Source organism: Hippopotamus amphibius, chromosome 6 (genome assembly GCF_030028045.1).
Source record: "Hippopotamus amphibius kiboko isolate mHipAmp2 chromosome 6, mHipAmp2.hap2, whole genome shotgun sequence".
Classification (NCBI taxonomy): Eukaryota; Metazoa; Chordata; class Mammalia; order Artiodactyla; family Hippopotamidae; genus Hippopotamus; species Hippopotamus amphibius.
Genome location: NC_080191.1, coordinates 70,965,843 through 70,985,741, shown reverse-complemented (window position 1 = coordinate 70,985,741; position 19,899 = coordinate 70,965,843). Strand labels below are relative to the sequence as shown.

At 39.5% G+C, this 19,899-nt stretch overlaps 2 protein-coding genes across 15 annotated transcripts in view; one reads left to right on the top strand and one right to left on the bottom strand.

Annotated features, from left to right (window-relative positions):
* Positions 1 to 14,360, bottom strand: part of DOP1A (DOP1 leucine zipper like protein A) — a 100,360-nt gene extending 86,000 nt beyond the window's left edge. For all 9 annotated transcript variants that reach the window (XR_009054303.1, XM_057738826.1, XM_057738819.1 and 6 more), the window contains exon 1: positions 14,268 to 14,360. The gene's annotated coding sequence lies outside the window, so the exon portion shown is untranslated. The remainder of the gene's footprint in view (positions 1 to 14,267) is intronic.
* UBE3D (ubiquitin protein ligase E3D) overlaps positions 13,788 to 19,899 on the top strand; it is a 143,201-nt gene continuing 137,089 nt past the window's right edge. For 5 of the 6 annotated variants that reach the window (XM_057738838.1, XM_057738835.1, XM_057738833.1 and 2 more), the window contains exon 1: positions 17,424 to 17,607. In XM_057738838.1, coding sequence (XP_057594821.1) covers positions 17,531 to 17,607 — 77 coding nt within the window. In that variant the 5' untranslated portion in view covers positions 17,424 to 17,530. Of the gene's footprint in view, positions 13,894 to 17,423; positions 17,608 to 19,899 lie in introns of those variants that run through there. The other variant, XM_057738837.1, reaches the window with a different exon arrangement.

Here is a 19,899-nt window from a genome sequence, read left to right as displayed (position 1 = left end):
CAATAGACATACACAAAATTATACATCTGTTAAAAAGTCTTTGAAGTCTATAAAAGTGGTAACTTAAGGTTCCTTGTAGCTTCAAATTCTATGATTTTTTTTTGGTGACAGATAGGCAATATGAAGTAATTCAGAAAATAGAAAAGCATAAAGTGAATATATATTGCAACTTAAAATGATCCATTAATGGGTAGTTAGGACTCTATTGTAAGCATCCAATAGTAAATAGCTATAATAATGAACACTAAACATATGCCCTTGAGTTCAAGATACCCATCCTGCCCTGCCCCCAAAGCACACCAGGCAAATAAACACTGTGGTACATTATCCAAGAAGATGATAATTATAGCGACTTAGAAATTAGTTACTCTGTGGCAGGCACTACACTAAGCCCTTTTACAGGAATTATCTCATATAATGTTCACAGCAAATCCATGAGGCAGGTATGGACCCAAGTACATATGAACACTTTGGTGTCTGAGGTTCCACAGAGAGTAAAAGCAGGAACCTGGAAGAACTCTGGCCGGCTGACTCCTGGATCTGGTCCTTAATCACTATCTTTTGGAACTACTTTTTTTTTTTTTTATTATTTTTTGGGGGGTACACCAAGTTCAATCATCTGTTTTTATACACATATCCCCATATTCCCTCCCTCCCTCAATTCCCCCCCCCCACCCCCGCCCCGTCCCAGTCTTCTAAGGCATCTTCCATCCTCAAGTTGGACTCCCTTTGTTATACAACAACTTCCCACTGGCTATCTATTTTACAGTTGGTAGTATATATACGTCTGTGCTACTCTCTCGCTTTGTCTCAGCTTCCCCTTCACCCCCCACCGCCCCCAAACCTCGAATTCTCCAGTCCATTCTCTGCACCTGCGTCCTTGTTCTTGTCACTGAGTTCATCAGTACCGTTTTTAGATTCCGTATATGTGAGTTAGCATACAATATTTGTCCTTCTCTTTCTGACTTACTTCACTCTGTATGACAGACTCTAGGTCTATCCACCTCATTACATGTAGCTCCATCTCATCCCTTTTTATAGCTGAGTAATATTCCATTGTATATATATGCCACATCTTCTTTATTCATTCATTTGTTGATGGGCATTTCGGTTGCCTCCATGTCCTGGCTATTGTAAACAGTGCTGCAATAAACATTATGGTCCATGTTTCTTTTGGGATTATGGTTTTCTTTGGGTATATGCCCAGAAGTGGGATTACTGGATCATATGGTAGTTCTATTTGTAGTTTTTTAAGGAACCTCCAAATTGTTTTCCATAGTGGCTGTACCAACTTACATTCCCACCAACAGTGCAGGAGAGTTCCCTTTTTGGAACTACTTTTAAATCACAGTTCTTAATTCTTCTGCCTGGCATATCCTACCTCTCCTTTCATTTTTCAAAAACCTATTCAGGCTATCTAGCCTTTCTTGTCTCTGTAACCCCCAGTTTTTAGACATTGTATTTTCTTTTCCTTTTGCACTTATTTCTTAAAAACAAAAAACAAAACTATAATAATGTAAGGACATAATATCTCTGTTGTTCCTTCTAGACCTTGCGTTAGGCACAGGGATGAAAGCTCAACTCTGAATACCCCTACCTAGCTCACTGCTCGATACCAGACGTGTTTAGGTTAAAGTATAAGGCTAAATGCCTATAAATTCTGATATAAAACGGTTTTGTTTTGGTTGTTCCCTGTAAAACAGTGAATCTAATTCAATAAGTGACTACAGTGGAAACATAACTATATATTACCATATATAATACATACAGTATGTACAAGAACTTTTTATAGTATGCACAATCTACTTGCCTGAGAAAACAATTTTAAGGAAGTAAAAATATGCTCTCAAGTGGGATTAAATCCTAGTGAGATGCTACAGGTTTGGGTTGTATGCCCCAAAACAATTACAGGTGTGGCTTCCCCCAATTAATGATGCCCAGGGCTGATGGATCCTGTTGGATCAGGGGTATGTTCTAGTTTATAAATTCTATTATTAAGCACCCAGGGGGTGCTTTACAAGACCCAGTAAAGACAGGTTTTATTTTCTCTCTCTTTTGGGAAAAGGAGATGTAATTCATGAGGGTTGTTAAGTATAAGGGGACAAAATAATGGTTCAGAAAATGAGTATTTCAAAGAGGTTTCCCACATTTTCATGAAACCTGTGGACATCACTGATAATTCAATTACATATTCTAGTTTAGACATATCATATTTATATTAAACATATCTATAGAAAGAAATGGTTGTGTTGATAATCTAAAACAATTAAATTTTGCCTTTGGGACTTATCATATGCCCTTCTTAAAATACCTTTTTAATGCTTAGCGCTTGATTAAAATCTGGATCAACTGGGATGGGAGGGGGGGATGAAACAGAAATGTTTTAGGTGGAAAGGGTAAGTCAGCCTGAGAGTAAATATCAGAATAATACACTTAAAGAAAATCTAAATTATCTATATTATCTACATGTTCTGGTTTTTTTAATAAATTTATTTATTTAATTGGCTGTGTTGGGTCTTTTTTGCTGTGCGCGGGCTTTCTTTTTAGTTGCGGTGAGTGGGGGCTACTGTTCTTTGTGGTGTGCGGGCTCCTCATTGCTGTGGCTTCTCTTGTTGCAGAGCACGGGCTCTAGGTGCGTGGGCTTCAACAGTTGTGGCTCACGGGCCCTAAAGTGCAGGCTCAGTAGTTGTGGTGCACAGGCTTAGCTGCTCCGCGGCATGTGGGATCTTCCTGGAGCAGGGATCGAACCCGTGTCCCCAGCATTGGCAGGTGGATTCTCAACCACTGCGCCACCTAGGAAGCCCTTGGTTTGTTTTTGATTACAAAGAAGCAAGAAAACATTGCTTGTTTTTTTATACATGAGAACAATAATGATGAAAATGAGTAGCTATTTAGAGTGATTAAAAAGAAAGATGAAGGACAAGTCTAACTTTAAGCAATCTTATCAAGTACTTTTCCAAGTTTATCTAAAACATCATTTTACAGAAAGTGTCTTTCGCAAAATATGTTCACTTGTAGCTTCTTTGTTATTCTTCAAATAACAATGACAAATAATAATTTTGCTTAAATTTTGAAGGGAATATTTTGTTAACTAAAACTACTAGAAATAAAGTAAAAGAAGCAAAAACAATCTTCACACTACAATTAAACCCACCATATTAAGTTAATCATTATTTCAAATAAACTAAAATTTAACTTTTTTAAAAACAGTAATTTAACAGTAATATTATCAGCATTAAAAAATTAATGAACAATATACTATTAATTTTACTTTCAATTTTGAAATAAAGATTGGCTGCCATACAACAAATTAATATAAAAATACTATACTGTATATATTAAACACATTTTTCCATAATGTATTTAAATTTAACTGAATATCTGTAAACAAATTTTATAACTTGTGCAAAATGATATAATTTTTCCCAACTGAAAAAAAAAAACCCTACACAGTAAGGTTTATTTTCCTTTGTGAATTTTATTGAAACTGTTCCAAAAGTATAATCATGAGAAGTAAAACATACACACATACACACCCATTAAGATGCAGAATCAATCAATGCCTATGCATATAAAGGATAGGATCAAAGTATTACACAGGCAGGAAGGCACCAACACTTTGGGCAAGTAATTTTACATATAGGAATTTACAAAAAAAGCACCCATGTTGTACACAAACCATGTCTCTGTTTGTGCACATCGGTCTGCTCAAAGCTATGAATAAACGGTGCTACATAGTAAGCAGCTCTGCAAGTGTTAAATCCCTCAGTGGGTAAAGGAAAGAGACTAGAATTAATCTGAAGGATATCAAGAAACTTCACAGAGAAAAATGAGGTACTACCTACAGACCTACCTTGCTTCTACATCTCTTCCAGTGTTCATCCTCTCTCACGTTTTAAGGTTAAGGTGAAAACAGAGCAACAGTATTAATAACACACATATGAAAGAATGAAACCTTGCTGAGGTTACTCTGCAAGAGAATTAACTCTAGACACTTTGGTAAATTCTGAAGCACCTAACAGAATCAGAACCAAAATAAGATATTGCTTGAGCTTTATTCAGAGTCCCTTTACAAAAACTAGGTACCTCCAAAGCACTGATAAAACCATCAACTGTTATCATTATTATTAGACTCTCCTTACTTTCTGTTTCACAGTCACTCTGCTCTGTTAAATTTTTTTAGGGTTTCTCTGCAATACAGGAAACCTGTCAAGCACTGCTATTATTACTCTTTGAACTTTTTTTTTTTCCTTCCTACCTCACTACTGAAGTAAACAGCACCATCATCTTCCCAATCACAGAGCTTGAGCTTTGGCTTTATTCCCTATTCTCATATTCAAATCCATCAACAAATTTAGCTTTTCTTTTCTTTCAGCTGAAGCTGGCTGTGGTAGACAAGAATCTTTCAGAACGGCCTTTTAACCATGGCGCCTGAATGGTTTCCACCTGGACTGTTATAACAGCCATCTATTTTTCACTACCTTCAGCTTTCTAAGAGTCAATTAATTTTACACAGCAAAAAAGAAGAGTTTGAGCATATTACTCCCTACTGGAAGCTCAGAAAAATAAGTTTATAAACCATGAAAAGCACAGCAGTCCAGTACTTACTTAGCATGTAGGAAGTACTCTTATCACTGCTACAACTGTGACATTCAATCACTTAGAAAGTGCTTAAAGTCTTTTCATAAACTAGACCCATTCTTTCAATCTTATAATTCATACTTCTGTTCTAGCTAAGTGAAACCTAGTGACAAAGATTCTTTGCTTGACCAAACTGTGGCCAGGGTTCTGAACCTTCTCCTGGGCCCATCTTTCTTACAAAATGTAGTTTTTTCAAGAACACTGCTATGTGAGTTTAACCAGAATCCCCTGCCCTCAATATTTGATTACCTTCAATATCTGATCAGGATCCTCATCCTCCAACTACTGATCATCCTGGTCTGTCTGCAGCAAGAATCCTGTTAGGTTGGCTTTAACCAGAACTCTCTCCTACCCCTAATGTTTCCTCTCTAACAGTAGTTTTGCATCCACTGACCCCCAACTACTCCTTGGCTATAAAGTCCCATATGCCCACATGAGAGCTGAGGCCAATCTCTCTCTTCCACTGTAAAATCCCACTGCAGTGGTCCCTATACCTATGATGATGATCCTGAACAAGGCTGGCCTTAGCATCTTAACAAGGGTCACTGCACATTTTTTCTTTAACACTAGTCAACTGTTCAAGACTTGCTTCCTCCCACCTCAGTGCTTTTACATATGCTATTTCTTCTCTGGATGGGCCCCATACTCCTGTACATCACATAACACTTTTCTATCAAACTATATTCAAAATGCTATGACTCTACACAATACCTTCTGATTCAACCCCCCTGACCTGGCTCACTCTTTAATCAGTACCATTTGTTGATAAATTTGGAAACATACCTTACATTACAGGATAGTATTTAAAAATGCATGTATACTATACTTTGAAAAGTTTAATGTCATTTTTTCAGCTGTGTAAAAAGGCATAAAATTTACCATTTTAACAATTTTTAAGTATACAGTTCAGTGTTAAGTATATTTGAATTGTGCAATTAATCTCCAGAACTTTTTCATCTTGCAAAACAAACTCTACACCAATTAAACAACTCCTTTTCTCTCAAGATCATTTGTCCATATATACACCAGGGTTTATTTCAGGGCTTTCTATTCTATTCCATTCTTCTGTAGTCTGTCTTTATGCCCATACCACACTGTTTTGATTATTATAGCTATGTAATATGTTATAAAGTTGTTTAAAAAAACTTTTGCCTGAAACACTGAATCACAACTTAACCTGGCTAGTACCTACTCATCCTTCAGGCCTCAGAATTTACCCTCTTTGGGAAGTCTTCCCTGACCATTACATCTCCCCAACATTCACATACACACTTCCTTCCTGTGGACTCCAACTATACACTATACTTCCTCGATCATAGAACTTACTTTGCTTCACTGTAATCGAACTGTGACTCCCAGGGGTGTTAATCTCTGTAATACAATCTTCATCTATCATTTTACCTTTCACATTCCCAGCTCCTAGCAGTACTTGACCTACAGTGAATAATCAATAAATATTAAAACCTGAATGACAACAGAATATACTCAAGTGGTAAAAAGAATAAAGTCTAATTGATATAGAAAATGTTCCCAAAACATATGAAGTAAAAAAGTGTTTACAGAATGCTACCATTTATATAAAAAGAGAGAAATACATGTTCATATAATCTGCATACATATAATATAGCTCTGAAAGAACACAAAAGAAAAGAGCAAAGCTGATTACTTCAGGGAGGCCAGGTAGGAATTTGGGTGGATGGAGGCCAGGGAGAGGGAGCCTTTTCACTGTATACTTTTTTAATACCTTTAAAATCATATGATTTATTCCCTCTTTATGGTATTAAATACATAAATTTAATTTTTTAAAGGTATATGAATGAATTATATCCCTAAAGAACATCAAATAGCAGCTGTGTAATATGTGGCACTTCCCACCCCCCCCCCCCCCCGCCAAAAGAGGTAAGAAAATCAAAATGAATAAAATCTGTATCTTCAGAGTTACATTTGAACATAGTCATCCCATCATTCCCAAGGAACCACGGAGACTAAGAATTTTGTTGATAAAGTACTTGCTTTGTTTAGTACTCTTCAAGTGGTATAAGTTAATCTCTGAATATTCTTTCTAAAAGCATGAGCTGTGTATAAACTGCATTTTGAGTAAATATGTACTGCTTATTACTTAGTGACATAGTCACGTACTAGCTTTACAAGATGTGGTAGCTAGCCTCCAAGATGGCCTCCAATAATCCTCAAGCTCTTGTGTAGTCTCCTCTTACATGAAATTAGTGCTGGCCTGTGTGAACAATAAATAGAATACTGCAGAAGTGAAAACCAGGCCATAAAAGATATTGCGGCTCCCACCCTGATGTCTCTTGGATCTCTTATTCTGGGGCAAGCTAGCCTTTACACCAAAGGGACGTTCAAGCAGCCCTGTGGGGAGGCCCCTGTTGGAGGAACTGAGGCCTCCCTTCAACAATCAGAAAGAACTTCCCAGTAGGTGAGTGAGCCACTTTGGAAGGGAGTTCTCCAATCCTAATTAAACCTTTAGATGACTGCAGCCTCACAGAACCTCAAGCCAGAACCTCAGAGAAGACCGCTCCCCAATCCCTCCTGAGATTTATATTGTTATTTCAAGTCACTACATTTTAAGATAGTTATGTAGCAAAAGAAAACTAAAAAGTTAATTCTCAAATAAAATATTCTTTTTAAAACCACAACCTCTATTCACTTAAAAACCATAATTTAAAAAGTAGTTATCAGATCACATAAAATTGGCAGCCGCAAATTATACAATCAGGTAGGCTTGAAGCAAAGAGTTTTGAAAACAGCCTTCCAATAAAACGTCAGTTGCCATTAAAAAAAAAAAAATCATGTTGCTGGAACCCCTCATTCAGGCTCAAGGGTGAAATCCTCACTAACTGGTATAACACTTACGAAACTGGTAGTATACAATATGGATGTCATTTAAATGTTTATTTTTCTTTCAAAATGACAGACACTAACTTTAAAGCAAGTATCAAGTTTTTTTTTTCCCCCTCAGGAGAAAAACCTCTGTCAAGGAAACTTTAAAATTGAGACACATTGTTAACATTGTTAAAATGATCATACCACTCAAGGCAACTACAGATCTAGTGCAATCCCTATCAAAATACCAATGGAATTTTTTTTACAGAACTAGGACAAACAATTTAAAAATTTTTATGGAAACACAAAAGACCCTGTATAGCCAAAGCAATCTTGAGAAAGAAAAATGGAGATGAATCAGACTCCCTGACTTCAGACTATTCTACAAAGCTACAGCCATCAAAACAGTATCTTATAGCACAAAAAAGACAAACAGAACAATGGAATAGAATAGAGAACCCATAAATAAACCCACACACCTAATGGTCAATTAATTGATGACAAAGGCATCAAGAATATACAATGGTGAAAAGATGGTCTATAAGTTGTGCTAGGAAAACTGGACCACTACACGTAAAAGAACAAAATTAGAACATTCGCTAGCACTATATACCAAATAAACTCAAAATGGATTAAAGACCTAAATGTAAGATGGGAAACCATAAAACTCCTGGAGGAAAACATACGCAGAACACACTCTGACATAAATTGTACCAACATTTTTTTGGATCTGTCGCCTAAAACAAAGGAAATAAAAGCAAAAGTAAACAAATGGGACCAAGCAAACATAAAAGCTCTTGCACAGCAAAGAAAACCATCCACAAAACAAAAAGACAATCTAATGAAAGAGAGAAAATATTTGCAAATGATACGACTGATAAGAGGTTAAAATCCAAAGTATATAAACAGCTCATACAACTCGACATCAAAAAAACCAACAACCTGATTAAAAAATGGGCAGAAGAACTGAATACACATTTTTCCAAAGAGGAAATGCAGATGACAATAGGAACATGAAAAGATGCTCAACATCACTAGTCATCAGGGAAATGCAAATCAAAACCACGAGATATCACCTCATACCTGTCAGAATGGCTGGCTATCATCAAAAAGAACACAAATAACAAATATTGGTGAGGATGTGGAGAAAAGAGAACCTTTCTATACTGTTGGTGGGAGTGTAAATTGGTGCAGCCACTATGGAAAACAGTATGGAGCTTTTTCTAAAAACTAAAAATAGGACTACCACGTGACCCAGCAATTCCACTCCTGGGTATATATCTGAAAAAACACCCACTAATTGGAAAAAATATATGTACCTCAATGTTCAAAACAGCATTATTTACAATTGCCAAGATATGAAAGCAATCTAAGTATCCACCAACAGATGAATGGATAAAGAAGATGTGGTACATATACACAATGGAATACTACTCGGCCATTAAAAAGAATGAAAATTTGCAATTTTCAGCAAAATGGATGGGCCTAGAGGGCATTATGCTAAGTGAAATAAGTCAGAGGAAGACAAACACTGTATGATATTACTTATATGTGGAATCTATCAAGTACAACAAACTAGTGAAGATGACAAAAAAGAAGCAGATTCACAGATATAGAGAACAAACTAGTGGTTAAAGTAGGGACAGGGAAGGGGGAGGGACAATAAGGGTGGGGACTAAGAGGTACAAACTATTATGTATGGAATAATATATAAGGATATATTGCACAATATGGGGAATATAGCCAATATTTTATAACTATACATGGAGTATAACTTAAAACTGTGAATCACTATATTGTACACCCGTAATTTACATAATATTGTACATCAACTATATTTTAATAAAAAAGTATAATTAGAACTGCAAAAATAATGAGACACATTGTAAGACGTGTGTGTATGAAACGCCACTGCGCCAAGTGACGACTCTTCATCATGTTGAAGATAAGGAAGAAGTATAAATACAGATGGGGATGGCATTTGTGGTATGTAATATACAAAATTCCAGCTATCTGGAAAATCTGATCACAATAATGCATATACTAAGGGTTTCAGGTAGCTGATACTTTATAGTACTTTTTCATAAAATAACAGCACACACAAAAACAACTGGAAATGTAGGGCTATTTACATGCATAATGCAAAGGACTAAGCCTGCTGTGCTTTCATAGTTTTTTGGATTACAGTCTGCTGTCACTTTTAAATGATGACAGTTTATTTGCACTGCTTCTATAATGCTGCTTTTATTTTATAGTTCAGACACAGGAAAGAAACTGTTTGCTTGGGTGAAGGCTCTTTTATGAAATAAAAACTATTCATCCAAAGTGCTCTTGTCTTTATTTCCAAACTGAGGTTGCATCCCAGAACCTCAGATTAACAGCAATCTGACTTCTGTTGGAGTAGCAAGTTATTGTGTGTTTTGATAAACCTAGTATTACCACTCAGGTAAAGTAGTTTTGGGAAAACGGTATCACCAAACTAAATGGTCTATTTACCTGAACTCTTTGTTCATGAATACAAAATAATGGTAATTTAAACATTAAGCACATAATATAGATATATGCCACTAAATAACCTCAGCGAATTGAGATACAAAGTGTATTTTATACACCAAGAGTAGGGAACTTATTTTCTTGCCTGTTCATATAAAACTCCATAAGAGAGGAGAATTTTTCATTACCTCAGAAGAAAAAAGGCTAGAAACGTCCTCTGCAAGATGGAAATATAAAGATACAGCTCAAACTTGAGAATTGATGACAGGAAGAAGTAGAGGAGATATCAGACTCTTTTAAGCTTATTACCTCATCTACTCTTATAGGAGCTTCGCCAGATAAACATATTATTAATATTTCCTCACTCCTGAATCAAGTTATCACTTTGCCATATAAAAGGCTTTAACTCGTTTTAAATTTAGATTTATTTCTCTATATTCAAAGGTTTATCTTAAAGCTAATGTACCATAATAACAAAAAGGTATTTTATTTGTAAAAGTAACATTACTAATATTAAAAACATTTTTGAAGAAAATAGCCACCCAATTCAATAGTGATCATATTTAACTTTAAAAACGCAATATGAAAATGAACTCAGTACACCTCTTAATTTGCAACTGAGGCTTTATTTTCCAATTCTTTCACAGATAAAATTTTAAGGAATTCTCAGACCCTGATTAATCCAGTATCTCCCAAATTTTGACCACCTGTCAGATGGGAGATGATTTTATGGGGCCCAAGGACAGTGCTAAGTGACACTGAATTAAGTGAGGAAGTTATTCTCCCTTCATTCTCTTTCAGTTCCTCTGACTACATCAGGAAGTCTCAGATACCTGCTTTTTATTTATGCTGGTTACTTCAAGTTTCCTTTAAAAATTATGTTAATGGGGGACTTCCCTGGTGGTGCAGTGGTTAAGAATCCACCTGCCAATGCAGGGGACATGGGTTTGAGCCCTGGTCTGGGAAGATTCTACATGCTGTGGAGCAACTAAGCCTGTAGGCCACAACCACTGAGCCTGTGTTCTAGAGCCCGAGAGTCACAACTACTGAGCCCACGTGCCACAACTAGAGAAGCCCGAGCGCCTAGAGCCCGTGCTCCGTGACAAGAGTAGCCCCCGCTCTCGGCAACTAGAGAAAGCCCGCGTGCAGCAACAAAGACCCAATGCAGCCAATAAATTAAAAAATAATGTTAATTATTATATTGATAAATATGAAGAAAGTAAGTACACAGGAAGTATGCAGATATGGCCAAAGCTTTGAAGATGATATAAGAATGACAGTCAAGTTTGAGAAATACTACACTTATCCATTTGGTCAACAAATGTAAGTGCCTACTATGAGCATGCTACTGATTTTGCCATCATGAAGGACAGAAAAAATGTTCAAAGAAATGGAAAGAGGAAAGTTGGAAGAGAAGGTAATTACTTCAAAATGAGGTAATTAAAAATGGACTCACAGACAAGGTGGCATTTAGGCTAGAACTTAACAGGTATGATTTAGACATGCAGAGACAAGGAGAACATTCAAAGAGAACAAAAGCACAACAACAAGGCGTGAGTGGTATGTGATGTGTTCTAAATCTTGACTGTGGTGGTGGTTACCATGGGTGTGTATACAATGTACACATAAAACGAGTGCACATCATTACAAGTAAGTTTTTCCTTGATAAGTGTGATACCATATCTCTGACCTATGCAATGAGAAGTCATTGAGGTTTCAGGCTTGGATGGCTTGGGGAACGGAAGGTAAACTTAATAAAGGGAAGGGAAATCCCAGTTCAGACAAGGGCATCGAAAGTACTTATTTTCGTATAATAAATTTTCAATAAAAGCTGTTAGCTGTTACACAAAAATAGCAGCTCCATACATCTACTTAATAGTTTCATTTCAGGGACAGAACTTACCTGAATTAAGGCTTACCTATTATAATTAAATGTACTGTTCCCCACCCCCTCAAATGAGCACATTAACAGTACTCAACCCTAACAAAGTAACAAAGAAAAGTCAGAAGTAGCCACACAGGTTGTGTGCTGACACCTGAAGGAATTTAGCAAAATGATTTGAGATTGTATTCAACACTTAGACCTTGTTTGTAAGCAATTTAGAAATAATTGCCTTAGAATTGACATTTTAACCTTTTAACTCTTTTCAGTGATCTAAACTCTTAAAATTACTTAATTATTAAGTACATTTTAAGTGGTTTTTTATCATATCTCATAGGTTAAGAATTCACGACTAGAAAGGAGAATCACAGTGGAAAAACAATGCCATTATCAACAAGTCTTTACTTTTGGAACTTTATAAAATCAATAACTTGACCCTAAAATCAAATTCCAAACACGAATTAATTACAGTTACAGAAAAGCATCAAGAGACCAGAAAAAAGAAGATACTCTTCTGCCATAAATTAAAGCATTAAGGCTCACAGAAACCTGTGTGAATCCTCAATATCTTACTAAGGCAAATGCTAAGTCTTTTGGTCTAGGGAGTTGGCACTAGGTCTTCATGCTCCTGCAAGCTTAAGCTAAACATCATGGAAGCATATAATGTAGGGAATTTCAGAGCTGAAAGGGGACTCAGCTCATCCACAGTAACTTTCAAATTAGCATTCTATGTAATTATACTCTAGGAAGTGTTAACAAGTTGGCCATGAGAAAATGTGCTCTCTGGCCAGGTAAGTTTAGAAAATGCTTCAATAACCTTCTCCCAGAAGCTTATACCCTGGAGGTGTGCGTGTGTATTAGCACAGTAGTAAAGGTTTTGAGAAATCTTGTGATTAAAAGCAAATCAAAAGTTAAGCCTGATTTAAATCAATGTGCTCCCAAATTATCTGCCACGGAACACTGTTTTGGGGCAGTAAGAGTATTAACGGATTCAGAACAGTGTCCAGGAGAAACAGTTTGGAAAAATGTGATCCTATGAAATTCCCTTAAACAGATGACAAAACTGAAGCCTAGAGAGATCACACCTGGTCATCAGGAGAACAAAGGACTTGAATGAAATCTCTCCTTCTCAGGCCAGAGTTCTTTCCACGAGTTTAACTATTAAATAGTACTCCTTCGGCTGCATATAGTCAAATATTTAATTAACAGTTACTTTCCATTTAACCTTTTGCTTATGGTGTTACATTTCCTGGTTTGTGTACTAACTTAGATGTTTTTAATTCTTTGAGTCTCAGGTTCCTAATAATCAGGGTCACCTGGAGATCTGCTATTTAGTAATTCTGGGGAATGATTTAGTTCACGGTGACTGAAAGCATTTGTACTACAACTGGTTTTAATTTACTCTTGTTATAACTTCTGTCAGCTCAAGGAAATCACTGTTTTTTACCTGGTGGAGAGTTACCACATAAAGCTGAAATGTGTTATCCACAGAAAATGCAAGATCTTATGGCTATATCAAGACAGCCAACAACATCGAAATTGAAGGATTCTGTCTTTCTATAGTTCGGGGTTTATTTGTCAGGCAAAAACTTAGCTTCCTATTTTGTAATCACAAAAAAGTTTTGATTTCTTTAATTACAATCTCCAAATCAGATTTTTCCAATCTTTATATTTCCCAAACTCTACAGAACTCTAAGAAAGTGTAAGAATAATCAAAACACCATTTACTTAGCTTTAAAAAAGTAGTTTTGTGCCACTCCCCCTCCCCTCCACCCCGCCCCCGAGCAGGACAGAATGGAGAAGACCGAACAAATGACTATTGTTATGTTGCAACTTTAAAAGGCTTGGGAACCAAAGGTGATGACTGTGAACAACTTCCTTATGACTAATCTGACTTCCTCTAATAAACTTCTACACTCCTTTCCAATCCCCAGCATGCAACATTAAGCAAGGCGGGTATTCGTGTCTCCTCAATCTAAAAGGACCCCCCAGGTGCAAGAGACCGCACGAAGCCTCGTTCCGCCAACAGAGAGGTGAGTCCGCGCGCTCTCACCCCACAGGTGCGACCTCCACCCCCACGTCGCGCACCGCGCGGCCCCTGCGCAAGAGGCTCGGCCCCGCCGCCCGACGCCCCGGCCTCGCCTCCGACCGCCCCGGCCCCGGGCCGCCCTTGCGCCGCAGCCCGGCCCCGGCCCGCCGGTCCCGGCGCAGCTCCCGCCCCCACGGAAACCAGAAGGCGGCCAGCCGGCTTCGCGGCTCCAGGCGGGGCCAGGGCGGCAACACCCCCGACGCCACAGCAGCCGACCCGCGGGGCGTCCCCGCGGCTAGGGAACAAGCTGGGCCGAGGAGGCCGCTCGGGGCCGGGGGCCGGCCTCGCGACCACGCTGGGGGGCGGGGACGCTGTTACCTGCCCAGGACTCAGCCGCTCCCTGCCGGCGCCGCTCTCCTGGCAACCGCGGCAGCGACACGGAGGCCGGGCGCTGGAGGGCCTAGTGACAGCTCCCAGCGTGCACCGCGCCCGCGCCCACGCCGGCGTCGACGTCTTCGGCCCTCGATCCCCGCCCCCGGTCCGTTCCTCGCCTCCCCGCGCTGGCTGTCGCCACAGCGCCCTCAAGCGGACTGTTGGGGAAGCGGCCCGTCACCACCAATTGAGGGAGCGGACCTGGAAAGGGGCGCAGCGGGTGTTTTCCACGCGCCAGCCCCATCATGATGGGTGGAGAGAAGGAAGGGATGCCAGGAGTTGAAAACATCTTTTAAATATTATTTAATTATTTAAGTATTTTTTAAAATTGTTTAACTAATTCCTCAATATTTCATGTGAGGAAGGAGACAGTTGCTATCATATTAGGAGTTATTTTGATTCTAGAACCTTAGAATCATCACAAGGAGATTTGCACCCTTTTGCTTAAAACGTAGGGTGAAGAAAAATGATTGGTTTCTTTTGCGAATGTGTGGCTGTATATGAAACATAACAATTCTTAAAAATAATGGAGCATCAATTAAGAAGAACATGCTGTGTTAAGAATGTCATATAGGGGACTTCCTAGGTGGCACAGTGGTTAAGAATCCACCTGCCAATGCAGGGGACATGGGTTCCAGCCCTGCTCTCGGAAGATTCCACATGCCATGGAGCAACTAAGCTGGTGCGCCACAACTATTGAGCCTGTGTGCCGCAACTATTAAAGCCCACACACCTAGAGCCCGTGCTCCACAACAAGAGAAGCCACTACAGTGAGGAGCTCCCACTCTCAGCAACTAGAGAAAGCCCGTGTGCAGCGATGAAGACCCGACACAGCCAATAAATAAATAAAATAAATAAATAAATTTATAAAAAAGAAAGAGAGAATGTTACATAGGGAGTTCCCTGGTGACCCGGTAGTTAGGACTCTGCGCTTTCACTGTGGTGGTCCAGGTTCAATCCCTGGTAGGGGAACTAAGATTTCACAAGATGAGCAACACACACACACACACACACACACACACACACGAGCACACATATATTTCAATGTAATGTGTCAGTATTTAGGCATTTAACAGCCTTGAGAATTAGAGGTGGAAGATATAAGGAGTCAAAATTGTGGAGGGAAATAATCAGTAAATCAATATATCATATATATTAGGGAGAGAAAAGAGTTCTATTTATGCCAAATTGAGGACTGTAGCCTGGGAGACACAGATTGAAGAAGCACTTGAATTGTGTTCCATTGGAATACAAAATGGGGGCAGCTTATAAAAGCAAAAGGCCCCAAATTACATAAGTTGTTTGTCAAGAATTAGGATTGGAGAGATGTAAGGGTGCTGGCAAGATGTAAGGGTGCTTGTTACCTAAGGACTGGTTGGGGTCTGAAATGGTTGCATAGTTACAAGGGGAGACCTTGAGACCGTAAGGTTGCAGCTGGCAGCTGCTAGCAGATATTGTTTTGAGAATGGCTGGTGGTGTCCTTGCGTCTGATACAGTTCAGAAAATTTAAGTTCTCAGTAATACAAGAACGTGTCTGAAACCATGTCCACTGTGGCCATCTGGCTCCATTTGGAATGCTTGAACCACAGTTACTCCATTTTGTTTTTTTAATGCACTTTTCTTTAATGGTTGAAGTAGATGTATGATGATGTTTTTTTTGTTTTCTTTCTTTCTTGCTTGCTTGCTTGCCATTGCCAGTGTGGCATGCGGGATCTTAGTTCCCTGACCAGGGATCTAACCCAAGCTCCGTGCAGTGGAAGCACGGAGTCTTACCACTTGACTGCCAGGGAAGTCTCCAATACATATTTAATAGGGCACAAATAGGCTGTTTGGGTTAGCCAAAAGTTCAAATTAAACCATGTATAAGCCAGAATGACTGCCCTATATCTTAATATGTGAAAATTTCTCCCATCAAAACCACCACCCTTCATCACCATTGAGATGAAATAGCAGTAAACTTAATTCTCTTAACTGCATTGTTACCTCCATCCATGATTTTGAATTATTCTGATGGATACAGGAATTTGTGAGGCAAAACAATAAACTTTAAAAACTCCAAATATGGGTTTTGGAAAAACTGTCTTAAACTAGTATCTCCAGGTACATGGCTTTATTATCTACTTGGAAAATCTTCAAATTAATGTTTGGTGTGTGATAATTATGACCTTGAAATGATAAAGTAGAAAATCAATAAACATACACGTTTCTGCATACAAGCAAGCAATCGTTTGTTTTACCCTCTTGTTTTAAAAGAAGTCTTAGTATAATTCTTTCATGGCCCTATACTTTAATATTTTTCTATGATAAGTACTTACGTTATACTAGATCCTTTTCTTTACTGGGTTAGACTTTCCAAAATCATCTTCTAGTAGCAATGAGATTACAACTTCCCTGAGTCAGTTTTTACTTTCGCAAAAGTGAAGCTTGGAAATGTACATACGGAGTCATTCTCATCTTCCTCTTTTCAAAGGGTATAGGAATGCTTTACCCTGTGCTTCATGATACTGGATTTAACCACACTCTCTTCTGCATAGATAACAGAAAACTCACATTTCTGCAACCGTTTCCATCCTGGAGCGATCGGGTCTACTTTGAGTAGCGACGCCAAGTCAGTCCCGGACGTTTGTTGCCTCAGACAGAGAGCTACCAAACGACCGACCAGCGTTGATAAAAAAAATAAAACAAAAACAAACAAAAAACCGACCGTAGTTCATTAAAACAAAACCACAAAAGCCAAGACAGTATGTGTTTGGGGTGAGGAGTTCGGCTCTCGGGCCTCCTGGGGACTGTGCCCGCCTATACCAACCCCACTCCATCATGGCCCTCTCTTCCAGTCCCAAACCTACCCACGCTACCCAAAGCAGTGTACTTGGGGTCTGACTTTGAAGGTCATTCCCAGGGAGCCTGACGCCTCAGGTCTCACAGTGAGAGGACAGTCAGGCTCCCTCCGCCCACCTTGCTCCGCGCTGCGACTCGGAGCCGGGATTTGGAACTGCTCACGCCCCCCAGATGGAGTCCTCACGGCGGCGCGCTCTCCGCCCGGCAGGTGGCGCTGTGGGCTGGCGGGCAGCCGGGCTCCGCGTCCGGGAGGCCCGCGCCGCCGCCGCCGCCGCCGCCGCCGGCGCTCCTGCTCCGGCTCGGGCCGCACGTGCAGCCACTTTCCGGCCCCGGTGGCGGGGGTCGCCGGAGCCCCCGGCTGGGCGCCCGCCATGGCGGCAGCGGCGGCGGAGGCGCGCGTGTTCCTGGAGGTGCGGAGACGGCTGCAGAGCGCGCTGCTGATCCTGGGGTAAGGCGGGAGGTGGAGTGTGGGCTCCCGGCCGCAGCCTAGCTCGCTTTTCCGCTGCCCCGGCAGGCTCCGCCTCTCTCTGCAGGACGCGGTTTTGAATTTCTGTTTTCCAGTTGTTGCTTAGAGCCTCTGGGTTACTCTAAGTGGAGTGCCCACCGCGGCCCCAGTCCCCCCTCGGCTGGCAATCTCAGCATCACCTGGGAGCTTTTTAGAAATGCATTGTCTCAGCTCCACACCAGACCTGCTGAATCAGAACTTAGATTTTAACACGTTTGCCGGGATTCAGATGCACGTTAAAGTCTGAGGATCCCTAATGCACAGCACCGCTGACAGTGCCCTGTATTTCCTACAAAAGAATGCAAGAAATGCTTTGATTTCCTCTTTGGGATCCTCGTTATAAGATCTGTTCCAATGGGAGAGCTTCCTGTTTTGTAAATAAACTCGGGTATTTTTTCTTTTCCCTCTCGGAGCCGTTCTCTTGGCAAAGGAACGGACACACTCGTTCAATAAACGTGTGTTCAGTGAACGGCTAACAAAGGTTGCAGACTTCTTATTGGATCTCACTCTTGTATTCCTATTCGGAGTTCCAACGAGAAGTGTGCAAACCTTTAACTTGCTATTCATTACACGAACAAGAAATTGTTAGGAAAAATGTTCTCTCTCTCTCTCTTTTTTTATTTGGTAGTATATGGTACCTCCACTATTCCCTTGTGACCACTTTTTCAAATAGAGTAAATTAGATGTTTAAATCCTGAAAATTTTATTACACAGCACCGCTCTGAGGTAGACGGATGCTTAGCCTTCTCTTTACCTGAAATCAGCCGGGTATCTGGTGTAGCAGTTTTGGTTTTGGCATGAGAACTGAATTCTGTCCTAGCTTCTTCACCAGAGTAGAATCCTTTAATCTGAATGTTTTCAATTGTAAAATGGGGATGATGTTTTTACTCTTCTTTCTTTCTCCCCTGCTTCCTCCCCCGCCCCTTCTCAAATCATGAGTTCCAATAAGTGCTGCATGTCCGGTTCAAATTCACCTTGTAAGGTTATTCTGAGCCCAAACCTTATACAAAACGAAACAAGACATCCCTACGTCCTGTCATCAAAAGGGCCCCTCGTGGTTGCCCGGATGACTCCCCCTTCCTTAAGCAAGTTAAGAAGCCTAATTTTGCTGGACTCCTGGTTTGTCCCTGGTGGTCTTTGGCTGTTGAGCTTTATCACCAGTTAATTCCCCCAGTCTTAAAAGCAACCACTATTGTGATTTCATTCAACAAACATTAGTTTGCCATTTCTTGTGCTATGTATAAATGGATTTATACAGTAGGTACTTGTTTGTTTCTGGCTACTTTCCTTCAACAGTGTTTGTGAGATTCATGTTTCATCTATGTTATTGTATTTATCAATAGACCATTCTTTTTTTCCTGCTGAGTAGTTTTCCACTATATGAATATATGACAGTTCATTTACCCATTCTTCTGTTGCTGGATTTTCTGTGTTTCTAGAGCTTGCTTATTATGAGTAAAGCTGTCATACGTTGTTGTATAAGTTTTTTTGCTGGATTGTAGGGTAGATGGGGGCTTTGCTTTATGAGAAACTGCTGAAAGGTTCTCCAAAGTGGTTGTACCAGTTTACACTCTAACCAGAAAAAAAGGAATTCCAACAGCTTCACATTTAGTGTTGTCATTTTTTTATTTTAGCTATTCCAATGGTATAAAGTATCTCATTGTCATTTAAATTTGTATTTTGCTAATTAATAATGTTGAGCATATTTTCATTTGCTTTTTTGGTCATTCACATATGTTCCTTTGTCAAGTGTCTTCTAATATCAAGCTGTTTGCCTTATTGTTGAATTTAAAGAGTTCTTTATATAGTCTGGAAACAAGGTCTCTTTCATTTATGCGTGTGAGTATTTGAATATTTTCTCCCAATCTATAACTTACCTTTTCATTTTCTTAATAGTGTCAGAAAATCTTATTATAATGAAGTCCAGTTTATTGCATTTTTTCTTTCATGGTTAGTGTTTCTGTGTCTTAAGAAATCTTTGCCTACCTCCAGGTTGTAAGATTTTTTTCCTGTGTCTATTTTCTAGGAATTACATAGTTTTAGCTTTTACATTTAGGTCTATGATCATGTCAAATTAATTTTTGTATTTGGTATGAGGCAGGAGTCAATAAGGGGTAGGCTTATTTTTTTTTTTCTCTAAGGATATCCAGTTGTCCCAACACCCTTAGTTAAAAGGCTGTCATTTCTTCCATTGAAATAACTCAGTGTCTTTGTCAGGAATCAGCTGACTATACT